We start from the raw sequence: 13,669 nt of genomic DNA, 5'->3' as shown, positions 1-13,669 counted from the left end.
TCTTATTTGGTTAATTCTCAAGGTATCCAACTGAATTCCTTGCCAGCTTTGTTCCAGGAGGCTATTTGGTACTTCTCTACCCTCTTCTCTGAGGACTCTCCTCCTGCTGATAATGAAGAAAATCTTATTTTGTCTTGTATTCCTTCCCTTATCACTCAGGAAATGAATGATTATCTCATGCGTCCTATTTCTTTGGAAGAGTTGGAGGAGGTGGTCTTTGGCATGCCTAAGGGGAAGGCTCCTGGTCCTGATGGCTTTCTAGTTGAATTCTTTCAGGAATTTTGGGACATCATTAATCATGATTTGTTGGAGGTGGTTAAAGAATCCTATGCTAGCAAGCAGATGCTTCGAGCTTTGAACTCTACATTCTTGACTCTTATTCCTAAGAGAGAGGGTGCTAATCAATTGGAGTTTTTCAGACCAATTGCCTTATGTAATGTGGTTTACAAAGCTATTACTAAGTTGATTGCTGAGAGATTGAAACGGTGGCTTCCCATTATTATCTTAGAAGAACAAGGTGGTTTTGTTGCTGGCAGACAAATTTTGGATGGGGTGGTTATTGTTACTGAGGCTATTCACTCTATGGCTACTTCAAGGGAGAGAGCCATGTTTGTTAAGCTGGATATGGCTAAGGCCTATGATAGAGTTAAATGGAGCTTCCTAAGGAGTATTCTTCTTTCTTTTGGATTTAGCTCTAACTGGGTGAGTTGGATTATGAGTTGTGTTACTTCTGCCTCTTTTTCTGTTCTTATTAATGGTCAACCTTCTCAACTATTTGGTGCTTCTAGAGGCCTCCGCCAAGGTGACCCTCTCTCTCCATATCTATTCATCATCATGGCTGAAGGCTTGGGTAGATTCATTAAGCATTAGGTGTCCCAGAATTCTATTCAAGGCTAGCGGTGGGGTAATGGCTTACCTTCTCTTTCCCATCTTCAATTTGTTGATGATTCTGCTCTTGTTGGTCTTGCTAGGATCAAGGAAGCTGAAGCCTTTCGACATGCTTTGGACGTTTATTTGGCAGCTTTAGGCCAGAAAGTTAATGAGCACAAATCTTCCATTTAATTTTTTAACACTCCTGATTCTATTCAGCACGGGATTGTTGGTATCCTACGGTTTTAGATAGGATCACTTCCTTTGACTTATCTTGGCATCCCTATTGCTGTTTCCAGGCAGCCACGTCTCTTTTGGCAAAATTTGATTACCAAGCTTCAGGATAAGGTAAATCATTGGACTCATAGATGGCTTTCTACTGCTGCTCGGGTTACTCTTCTTCAAGCTGTTATCCAAGCTCTTCCTACTTATCGAAGCATGGTTCACGCTGCACCTATTTACTTTCTCAAGGAGTTTGATGCTCTTTCTCGACAATTCCTTTGGAGTGGTAATTTGCGTAGTACTAAATGGAGCTTGGTTAATTGGGCAACTGTTTGTAGGCTTAAAAAGGAGGGTGGTCTTGGTCTTCGATCTTCTCTATTGAGTAGTCAAGCTTTGGCTGTTAAACTTTATTGGCATGGTGCTCTGGACAACATCAACTTTGGGCTCGTATTATCACTCATAAATATTTTCATGGTGCTGATCCTTGCTCTATTTCTGCACTTCCTCTTGAAGGTTGTGGCTCAATGGTTTGGCATACTTTGAAGATAGGTGCGATGTTGGTAAAGAGGGGTCTGTTTTGGATATATAAAGGAGGTTCTCAAGCTTTGTTTTGGTCTGATGCTTGGGATGGATTCCCTTCCATTTTATCCATATACCCTCATCTTCAGCCTCTTTGTGACTCTTTTCTTGCCATTGGATGGGATAAAGTGGCTCATTACAAGACTCCTTATCAATTGGGACTTGTTGTTGGTTATAGATGAAAGCATTCTTCTGATTGGCCTCCTGGAGGTATAGACATGGATCGTCAGGAGCTTTCTCAAATTCTAGCCTCTAGAGAGTGTTCTTCTTTGCTTGGTCCAGATGTTTTGGCTTGGGGCGGTACCTTGTCTGGTAAATATCATGTCTCTGCTGGGTATCAGGAGATAACTAGACAATTATTTGGGGATGTTGAGGTCCCTTGGTGGAAGCAAGTTTGGAATAAATTTTCTTGGTCCAAGTGCAATTTTTTCATGTGGCTAGTGGCTCACAACCGTTGTCTTACCTGGGATAATCTTTGTAAACGTGGATTTCAGGGCCCCTCTTATTGTGTTTTGTGTGGTAATGGAGAGGAGTCTGTCTCCCATCTGTTCTTCCATTGCTCCTATTCTACTCAGATATGGCACCTTTGGTGGAGCGCTTGGGGTTGCTCTTGTCGGCATGCTTCCTCTTTGCCTAAGTTCTGGGCCTGCTTGGGTACTGCTCCCTCCAAGTCTTCTTTTCTCCATGCTGCTTGGATTGCTGGCCCATCTTTCATGCTTTGGCATATATGGTTGGAGAGGAATCGTCGCATATTCCAAGATGTTCGGTTTGGTGTTTTGCATCTTTGGTGGAAAATATCACATTCTCTTCAGGAAACTATTCTTGTGAAGTGTGAGCTTGATGGGGGTATGGATCCAGTTGATCTTTCTATCTGTAATCGCCTCAATTTTCATCTGCAGGATGGGGTTGCAGCTCATAAGTTTCCTTCTATGTCCAGGCAGCTTCACCATTAGAGGAAGGGTCGGGTTAACCGGGATGGGCATTGGACGACTCCTCCCTGTGGAGTTCTGAAAATTAACACTGATGGTTCTTCTCGTGGGAATCCTGGTCCGACTGGTATTGGCGGAGTGGCTCGTTGTAGTTCTGGGGATGTTAAATTTTTCTTCTCAGTTCATAAGGGTGATTATACTAACAATCTCATGGAAGCTCGGGCTATTTTATATGCTGTGGAACAATGTTGCTTGCGGGGATGGAGTAAGATTATCTGTGAGTCTGATTCCCAGGTGGTGGTGAACATGCTTTCTTCGCAAGAGCTTGAGGATGTTAGTTGGCAGCTGGCCATTGTTGTTAAGCATATTCTTTTCTTCTCTTCCTCTTTTTAGTTCATTAGGTTCACGTATATTCCTCGTGAATGGAATAGAACTGCTAATTGTTTAGCCAAATGGGCATCTAGTCATGATCCGGGTTGGAATATTAGGGATAGGAGGCAACTGTCCTTTGAGATGGTGCAAGAATTTGATGATCTTGTTGCTCAGGATCAAGCTCCTTGTTGAGCTCTCCTTGTTGTATTCCTTTCTGTCTTAATAAATTTGTACCCCTCTTTTTGCATTTGTCAACAATAAATGACACTCTATCAATAAGTAATAACTTGCAATAAATACACAATCAAAAGTATATGAATAAATAACTGACACTCATAAATAAAAGTTAGTTGTCAACAAAAACTGACATCCAATCAATAAGTAATAACTCACAATAAATACACCCTCTCGTGAAGACGAGCAAATCTAGTCATACCTCTCAAGGTATCATCTCATTCCCATCCTTAGTCTTTACAAGTACTCGAGGCATGGGTAAGGCAATATTTGCAAATTATCTTTTCTAGTGTATCTCAAGGAAAGGCTTAGGCAAGATATTTGAATTACTATGTTATCACTTGTTACAACACAACTTACAATGAGTTACCCTAATAGCCACTTTGGGCTCCGATCCCCATTGCAACCACTCTCATAGAATGCACCTAGACTACCTTCCTAAAAACTCACAAACCACAATTGTGTCTCATACCACAAAAATAATATTGATTGAATCCGGTTCTTTAACAGGCAACCCGAAAATAATATTGGTTCTTAAAACTCAAGTTCTCATAAATTTGCTCATCAAAATAAAACTCGTAAAATAAATCTCAATTTGAATCATAAAACACATCATGACATACAATCAAGAAATCATCATAGAAGAAAACTCAAAGATGCCTTTGGTGCACATCCTAACTTGGCCAACTAAAGAACCCACAAAGAAAACCATCACGAAAATAAACATCACGAGTTTATAAAGAGAATATAAGAAAACAAAGTTTTTAAGCCATGTGATTTAATTCCATCATTTTCTATGTTTAGATTGAGCAACAAAGATGTGTTGAACAATAAGGTAAGAATATATATGTTAATGTAAATTGTTATGCTAATATACTTATTTAAACGAATAAGTATTCAAATGTCAAATCTTTTTGTACATGTAAAATATCATGCAATATTATCATGTTATAATTCAAATAATCATAAATCATAAATGTTTTAATTAATAACGTAAATGTGTACTATTAGATTTAAATATTGATATCAATTCTATTTATAAAATATTAATAAAACTTCTATTTAAGTCTAATATTAATATTTACTTTTCCTTTAATTCATAATGCAACAAGAGATAACTCAAATTTGAAATAATAATTTTAATCAAATTATTTACGATTTCTCTCATAATATTTAAATATTCATAACTAGATTTTATAGTGAACTCCATTATAACTTCTCTTAAAATATAACTACGTCACAAATATATATTTCTTAACTTATAACTCCACTTGCATTAATAAATATATAACAAGTTATAACCCACTAAGAGTTTTAAAAATAATTAATGTTAAAATTTCACTTATAAGAAAATAAGTCGTATTTATTTATTCAATTTTCAAAATAAATAAATATTTTTTAAATTTCTAAAATTTATAATTAATTAAAAAATCTATTTAATTTTTTTAAATTTTTTTTATTTAAATTTTTTAATAAAATAAAAATAAACATGCAATTATTATTTTTATATGCATTTGATCTTTTGAAAACATGCAAACATAATATACTTCATTCTCTATCTTGAATGTATTTGTTTTTCTCTTATTTTTTTCTGTGAAGTTTCAATTAAGGGTTTGATAATAATAAATTTTCTAATTCTTCCAATTTAGATACAAAATTTTCAACCGTTTGCATGGATCCAAGTTACTATAATAAATCAAACAACCAAATTGCAAACGCTGAAGAGAATACGAAGAATACAAATCTTTTCAAATGAATTTACTACCATGTGTTTCAAACCCTACCTTAATTTGTTGCTACTAATCTAGACAATTTGGTGAAACCCTTGCTAATCCAAAACCCTCTAAGCTTCAAATAATTCTTTTGCTCCTATTCCAAAATTTGCTCCCCAAAACCTGTGTCTATCAAATAAACTACAAACCCTCTAATAAAGAACTATGTTCTCCAATATTTCAAATGCCACTAACTTTATTTAAAGTATTAATATTTTAATTATTTAATCCTTTCATTCACACTCAAAGAATTATTTAATTAAAATATTATTTTAAGTATTTTTCTCCAATTTATTAAGTTGTGTAAGTGTTATAAAAAATATTATTTTATGATTTAAATTAATAATAATAATTAAAGTCCATTATTTAAATGCAACTCTAATTAATTATTATTAACTAATGAATTACAATAACACTATATAAACTCTTTAATATTTTAATCTCTTTTTATCTAATTTCTTAATTTAGACTTTTGTATTAAATATTTTAAATTGGAGCACATATTCAATTTTTTTCTAATTAATTAAATATCATCATATTTTAATTTCTCTTTAGCCAATTTTCCAAATTAGACTTCCAAATTAAGCCTTTTAAGTTAAAGCGCATATTTAATTAGTTCTTAATTAATTAAATATTCTCATATTCTCATATTTTCTTTTTAATCAAATAATATTTAATAATTTTCAATATTATATGATTAACCCAAAAAAAATTTGATCGGTAAACGGTCAAAGCCTAGATAAATTATTTTTATTTATTGTAATTAATTATTTTTATGTGTTAAATGAACTCGAACCCAAGACCTCCCACATGAGAGGCTCACAAGTTATCATTGTGTTGTAGACTCTTCCCTATGATTAACCCAAATATTATAATTAAATCATTTACCAAAATAAATCACATGTAGTCAAATCTACATAAAAGCAACATTACCAAAATTGACCAAAACTCAAAATCAAATAACACGTGCAAAGATAAACTCATGAGTTTAGAAAGGGTAGAAAGTCAAATACATGTCCTCCTTCTTAGGATAAGTAATTTGGTTATGGATGGGATTGGACCCGAACATTATCTCTCCATTCTTACCATTGATTTATTGTGATAAAGCACACTCATCTTAGCAATTCAAGGACGTCAATGTCCGGTACCTGCAAATCTGTATAAAAGATGAGCATGTACATGTGCATATATCTAAGAACATGCAATGGCGGGGAGTGGTAGATCGTGTAGATCCTGACTAGCAGGGGACTATGACTCCCTCCCTCAACCATATTAGGCATGTCAAACATAAATGAAAACAAACACACACACCATACACATGCAATTATGAAGTAAGTATAATAGTAAATCCTAAATATAAATAACATCATATTCTAACATGAACATCTCATCATCATGAGGACATAATAAACATCTTTATAAGACACACCATATAACATCATCATAAAAGTGATTCCATTAACTAACTAAGAGCAATTAAAGCATCACCACTGCAAGTAGGAAATTGTTACAACCTGACATAATTAATTACTTATATCGAAGTATTGCATTTCAAATATCAAATAAATGCTAACACATCTATAGAAGAGTCATATAAGATAAGATAATTTTATTAATCTTCAACAAAGGACCACAACATGGGTCTATGGGACTAAAAGCTTACACCAAGAAGAAAGCAGACAAATGGAGCACCAAATGGTGTCCAAAAAAGAACAAGTACAACAAAAGAAGAAGAAAGCAGGAGACATCACGGAAAAGATTAGGTATCTATCCTTACAAGGAAAAAGTCCAACAACGACTAATCTGTGCGACTACCAGAGGCCGTGTGATGAAGTTGAGTGCTATGAGAGGAGTGTTGCTGGTGAAGAGATCCCCTGCAGGGTCTCACAAATCTAGAATGGCTTGTGTTAGAGAAATTGTACGGTCGCTTCACACCCCGAGCCGGAGCTAAGGGTGAGAAGGTGGTCGTAATAAGTTGTGCCTGGGTCTGACTCCTCAGAAATGATAGTTGTAAAGTATAGTCACGAAGCTGTAAGGACTCAAGAAGATAGAGTGCAATGTAGCGTTGAGCTGTGTACTTGAAAAAATATGAGAGGGATCTGCAATCTCTAAATAGACAATAAAATCTCCCTCTAATCTCATAGTATATGGGTCATCTGAAAAGGAAATGGATCTCAGAGTCTACCTCTGCTAAAGTACAAAGTCTACACACTCGATCCTCTCTAGCAATATGGTTATTGACCTATATCCGGAGTCTATGAGAGCCTACCCTCAAGGAGCCAAGGGAGATATGCAATGTGGGTGTCCAGTATTTGTGTAAGTACTCAAGATGTACAATAATCCCATCCTGAATATCTAAGAAGTGCTCGGTGTAGAAAACTATCCTCAAACATAGTCCCCTTGGAGGATCCACCCAGGTTCGTATGATATACTGCCTATAAATGTCAAGTTTGACATGCTCGTTCAACTCCTACCAAGAGGAGAGTAGATGAGCAAGAGCGTCCAATGAGAATTGGTTGGGAGGGAGATGGTCAATGTCGATCCCAACTGAACTCAATAGGATAGTAGCCTGAGCAACCAACAACAAGCTCTAGTTGCTGGATCAGAGTTTGTAATAGCAATTGAGGAGTAATAGGCTAAGTAAGGGTACCCGTGTTGGCCTTTAGCTATCTACAAAGCCACAAAGATGGTGGAGAAACCAAATCAGATCAAATAGAACTTTAACAACTAAGTCTTGACATCGTTTGGTGGTCTTGCTACCTTCTGGCCCCTATTTGTACTCTTAGTCCCTTAGACTCGTTTGTGGTCTCCTGTTGGACATTAACAAATTATCTTATCTAAAATGATAGCAAATGAGGGTATTACAATCTTCACAACCCGCTAGGGAAATGTTCTCCTATTACACCTTACTTTTCTGACTCTTATCGGCCCCATTGACAAGACTTAGTCTAAACTCCTCCTGAGTGAAATCACTCCATAGTCGATCCCAACTCGATAAGGTGTCTCGTCCACTAACAAATTGAACAAAGACATCCCACTGCTTACTAAACCCATTTAGGGCTATATCCAACAACTGCTAACTCATCCTTGACAAGTCCAAGCATAGTGAGGTTTTACAACTTGTGATGTCTTTTCCCTTGCTCATTCGAGTATTCTTCAACTTTTCTCTAAGAATCAACTTCCTACCAGTGGTAGCATTCTGGTACAAATTCAGAATAGCATCCCACATTTTCTTTGTTATATCTAGCTCTGAGATGTGTGGAACAATATGGTCCTTGACACCATCAAGGATTATCCTCCTTGCCTTGGCATCATCCTACTTGTATGCTACAAGTTGTGTTACATCTATAGGTACAACTAAAACAATGGTAACATAATCCTTGATACCGCTCTCTTCCAACAATACAGAAAGTATGGCTATCTAGACACCAAAATTCGAGGCATCATCCAATTTGTCTTGATCTCTTAAACCAACTGAAGCCACCTCAAAGGATAAAAGAAATAATAGTTCTAAAGAGACCAAACTAGGTTTTATAAACCTTCAATTTCTTTCCTAAGGCAAAACTTTTCGACCCTCAATACTGCTCTAATACCATATGAAAATTCCTATTGCAATCATTGATTATTGATCTTCTATATTAAAAGATTATTGAACTGTTGAAAATTAATTCATAAATAATATCAAAAAATAACACAATTGCAATTTCACCAATAAAAATACAGAATGAAATTTGCAACACAATGACATAATATTTTCGAACAAATCATCCCTGGAAAAATCCCTAAGGGAATACTAGTTCTACAAATCAAGGAATTATATTAAACTTCAACGAATCAAGAGATACATAAACTACTTGCCTCTTACTGGCAAAGCTCTGACGATCTCCCAATTTCTTCTACTGATATCACCCCACTGCTATCCCTAATGCTATCACTACGCCCTTGCTAACACTGCAAGACTATTTGCTATTAATGCAAATACTTCTCAATATTGTTCTCTCGAAATGTCCACTAACCCTCTTTTATACTACTCTCGTTGGAAAACGAATGACCAAAATTGATTTTCAATTGACAGTTGAGTTTAAAACAACCCAACAACCAATAACAAAATTGGCATCTAGTTGATTCTAAAAGAGTTTAATTAATTAACAGATAATTGTCCCTATTCTAACCCATTAGTTAGTAAAACAATAATTTGCTAAACAATCACATATGGACGAACAACTATCCAAGCTAACCAAGCTAACAAATGCAACCCTTATTATTCCAACCATTAATAGTGTGGTAATTGATAACATTAATAATCAATTTAGAGTCTCCTACTATGGAATTTTGAATCTCTAATCAAAGAGTAATTTAAAAATGTATCAATAGTTGATCAAATGGTACTTACTTTAATATTTTTTTAGGTTAATATTTTTAAAATTATTTAAGAGGATAATTAATATAAATGGTTTTAAAAAATAATATAAAATAATATTTTAAAATTTAAAATTTGCAAATTACACACATTTATATGTACAAATATAATGGAACAAAAAAACATAATTACATTTGTTTAAATTAATATAAATCGAAGTAGAGATGAACATAGCATAAATTTGATAGCCATTTGTGGAAAAAAATCATAAAGATTAATTATTTGAAATGGATATATATATATATATATATATATATATATAATCTAAGTAAATTCTCTTTTTTTAGATAATATAAATTTCTTAATTTTTTTGTTATGCTAATTCACTTTTTTTTTAATAATATATAAATATAATTTCATACAACCATCCAATTTAAATCTTCAAAGATGAAAGTTAATTGTTACTCCTAAATCAAAAAGTGAATGAAAAGTACAAGTAAATTTTACATTATGAAGAATTTGATGAAAACACCTTCATGTAATAACTTGTCACAAAGAAGAAAAAGACAAGAGAAGGCAAGGGTTTGGCTTTGACATATGCAAGAATATATTATTAGACAAAAAGAATGAATAAAAATATACAATGCATCAATCCTTATAGAAGGAGATTGTAAAACCTTAAAGGGAAATCCTAAAATGTAAATAACATATAATAATTAATATTTAATTATTAAACGGGAATGCATGTGCATAAAGTGAAATCTTAAGTAGGAAGTGAAGGTAATTTAATAAATGAAATGAAATTAATCCTTTAACATGTTATAAATACACATCACCCTTTCAAGTGTTTGTGTAGAATATTACTTTTAAGTGATTTTACACTTGAAGTACTAGAGCATGTGGATTCAACTCTAGTCTCCAAAATACTTCATATAAGAGACCATTTACCAAGTACATATATTTACAAAACCCCAACATTCTATTGTAGTAAAAATAGGGTAAGACCTACATTTCAATGTCTACCACTAGGCAAACTTGATAATATGAGACATGAATAAACATTGCAAAGTTTACAATGTAAGAAGTGATGAACTTCTCATGGATTGATGTTAATATTTTTATGGATCCGAGTGGTGAGGGAAGACCTCATCTCCACAATTATAGAGTCAGAGGCTCCTAGCTCAAGGGCCTTTCTACTCGCGTCTGCAAAACGTGTCATTGCATTCTCAGTATAGTGGTGCGCTTCTTTCACATTCATCTTATTGCCTATTTGCTCTGGATAACTCTTGAGCTCACTATCCCCACTTAGAACTGCAGCCAACTGAACAACTTCTCGTTGAAATTCACTCAACTCTGCTTCTTCGTCAGCCTCCACATTCTTCATCATCTTACTTATATCAGGCAAAGTCTCTATCATCCATTAAATCCACATTAACTTCTCTTTAAAAAGTATGCTCTTGGTGAAGTTTGAAACATGCAACAACATATTAATAAAATCACCAAAATAACATTGTAATATACAAATATATATTAAATTTATTAAAAGAAATAGTACTTAATGAATTGAAAATAAACATTTATGAATATTGTATGCGTAATATCATTACACTAATAGCCATAACTACAATGACAAGAAATGAAATAATATAATAATATGAACGTGTTAACAAAAAAACTAAAAACACACATACAAAATCTATACTTGTCTAATTTTACTGATTTTCTAACCATTTATTTTATTTCCCAAAATTTCATTCAATTTAGAACCTAAAAATTTCTAACAATTAAGTCAATATTTAACAATAAATGATATTAATTTCCTACAATCTTTGATTTGATTTGTGTTTGGATTTCTACAATAGACAATATGATAGCATTCGAATCAATTTTTTCAATCATAGTCTGTGATCTATCATCATCAAAATACTGAAATTCGAATTAGTCACACTGATATTCATATGAAAATATACTATTGTAGAATTTATAAATTTAAAAATCAGAAGACATTTGATTTAAAAAGTAGATTCTGAACTCAAATCTTCCCCAATACAAATAAGAAGACAGATGTAAACTTACCCGGACAATCAGTTCGTGGAGTGCTTCTATGGCTGACAACGCCTTCGAAAGTCCCAGCCCATGCATCTCTGTAAGTCAGGAAATTGGCCGACAAATTGAAAACCTTCTTAATGGTTGCTGGAATCGATGAATGCTCATACTCCGAGCTAGGGAATGGACCAGTAGGGCGACGAACCACTGCAAAACAAATCATCAATAACGACTAATCTGAGACCCAGAGTATGGAAATCATCACAAACACTGAAATTTTGTATTCACAAGCTCTCAAATTCAACAACTCGGAGACCCAGATGATAAAAATCATCAAAACAACTGAAAAAATTCAACCAGAAGCTCTCAAATCCTACTACTATGAGACCCAGATGATGAAAATCATCGAAACAACTGAAAAAATCTATTCAGAAGCTCTCAAATTCTACTACTATAACATCCAGATGATGAAACTCATCGAAACAACTGAAAATTTTCATTCATAAGTACTCAAATCCAGCTACTCTGAGACCTAATAAAACAAATCCTCAAGAAAAGGTAAAAAACACTGAAAACAAAATTAAAATCCACCTGTGCGTCTGTCGATCCAGGGAGAGATCATAATGGTGGGAACTCGAACACCGAGTCGATCAAACTTGAAAAAGTAAGGAGGCGGACCAACGATTCCATCAGGAGTAGGAACATCCTTAACAGGAGTAGGCACATGATCATAAAATCCGCCATGTTCATCATAAGTAACAACCAGCAAGGTCTCATTCCACTGCGGACCAGATCTCAAAGCCTCGTACACTTCCTTCACGAGCCTCTGCCCATTGCTCACATCATGAGACGGATGATCATCATTTGCAGGGGAATCTTTCAGATCGAAGTACCGGGGCTCAATCACAACCAAATTGGGCAAACTCCCGCCCTGAGCATGGCGCTTGAATTTCTTCTGAAAGCTGTGGAATTTCGACACATATTTGAGCTTCCTGAGCTCTCTGTAGAACAGAGTAGTGGGGATCGAATGGTAGTAAATGCCGAAAGAGAGTCCGGACTCATGAATCGACTGGAAAATGGTTTTCTGAGGGTAACCCTTGGCCAATTGTTTGGGAACATGAAGAGTTGCACCGTGAGATGTGGCGGAGTAGACGAACAGTCGATTCGGCTGCGTAGGGCCGGGCAGAGAAGAAAACCAGCGGTCGAAAATGGCGAATTCGTCCGCTAGGGCTGAATAAACAGGGACCGTTTCAGGTCTAAACCCTTTCATTACCAGTTCCGACATATTTCCGTCGATTTTTCCGGCTTGCTGTGCGAATCCGGCCATTGTGGGGCGGCTGAAATTTGTGTCAGATCCGAAGACTTGCTCTGCAATTGCTTCGAATGAGTGGCCTGGATTTGGATCCACGTACTCTGCATCGTCTGTGAAGAAGATTCGATCCGAATTGGGGTCTGCTGTGGACAGAGGATTCCATTCTTTTCCGGTGACTCCGTCGATTTGGGGTTTTTTTCGCTTCATCCAACCTAACATGTGGTCGAAGGATCGATTCTCCATAACCAGAATCACCATTGTTTTTATCCGCCCCTCGATCCCGCCGCTGCAGAGAGCGGGAAACAATGTAGAGCTTAGCAAGAGGGTCAAGAGTAGAGAATTTCGAAGCTTCGTTAATGGCGGTTCCATTCTTCTGTTGCTCTGTTCCTGAAATTTTAGTGCCCTGTTACCGATTTTTTTTTCTTTGAGCACGGAATGAAATTATATCTTTGAATGGGTTTTTTTGGTTTCGGTGCTTTGGATTCTGCTGGAGAGTTCTTGAAAAGCAAAAGAGGGAATAAAGATAAGTAGCTGGTGGGGTACAGACAATCTGGGAATTGATTATCCTGGCTCCAAAGTGCTCGTACATTTCGAGAATGTGAGAGGGAAAGAATATTATCTTAATCAACAGGAGTCAAGATCAGCTTACCGACTCACCGAATTTTAATTGAATTGGTTGGTTTCTGGTCTGTTTTCAAATGGTGTCGGTGCTTCTTTTTAAAAATGGTGTCAGTGCAAATTCGTACTGTTAAACAAAAGTTTAAGCTGGTTTGTTATCAGTGCACATCGTGTGTGGTTTTTTTTTTTCGCTTTCCAAAACAAATTTCGACGTCGAAGTATCATTGGCGACTGTTGTTTTAACTGTCATTGATTCTCATTGATTCAATTGTTGTAAGATAACGTTTTCTTTCGTTATATTTATAATCGCCAGACAAAATGTATAAAGACAAAACTAAGTCTAATTTAAAAATAA

At 35.2% G+C, this 13,669-nt stretch overlaps 1 protein-coding gene across 1 annotated transcript; it reads right to left on the bottom strand.

Moving 5' to 3' along the window:
- Positions 1 to 10,122: 10,122 nt before the first annotated feature.
- LOC149565534 (non-specific phospholipase C6-like) lies at positions 10,123 to 13,350 on the bottom strand. Its single transcript, XM_089819041.1, has 3 exons — positions 11,976 to 13,350; positions 11,415 to 11,591; positions 10,123 to 10,748 (listed from the first exon to the last, which is right to left on the bottom strand). Exons 1-3 carry the CDS (start codon positions 13,063 to 13,065, stop codon positions 10,435 to 10,437), a joined length of 1,581 nt encoding a protein of 526 aa, XP_089675167.1. The 5' UTR covers positions 13,066 to 13,350; the 3' UTR covers positions 10,123 to 10,434.
- Between the last annotated feature and the right edge of the window lie 319 nt (positions 13,351 to 13,669).

The sequence above is a fragment of the Cupressus sempervirens genome, chromosome 3 (assembly GCF_028749045.1).
Source record: "Cupressus sempervirens isolate cs-2001-9-10 chromosome 3, ASM2874904v1, whole genome shotgun sequence".
NCBI lineage: Eukaryota > Viridiplantae > Streptophyta > Pinopsida > Cupressales > Cupressaceae > Cupressus > Cupressus sempervirens.
This window is presented reverse-complemented; position numbering and strand designations above follow the sequence as displayed.

Coding starts and splice junctions, on each gene's coding strand:
- LOC149565534 (XM_089819041.1), bottom strand. CDS start 13,065: ATGGAACCGCCATTAACGAAGCTTCGAAATTCTCTACTCTTGACCCTC. Junction 11,592..11,975: donor CTGGATCGACAGACGCACAG/GTGGATTTTAAT, acceptor TTTGTTTTGCAG/TGGTTCGTCGCCCTACTGGT. Junction 10,749..11,414: donor TCCACGAACTGATTGTCCGG/GTAAGTTTACAT, acceptor AATGGATGATAG/AGACTTTGCCTGATATAAGT.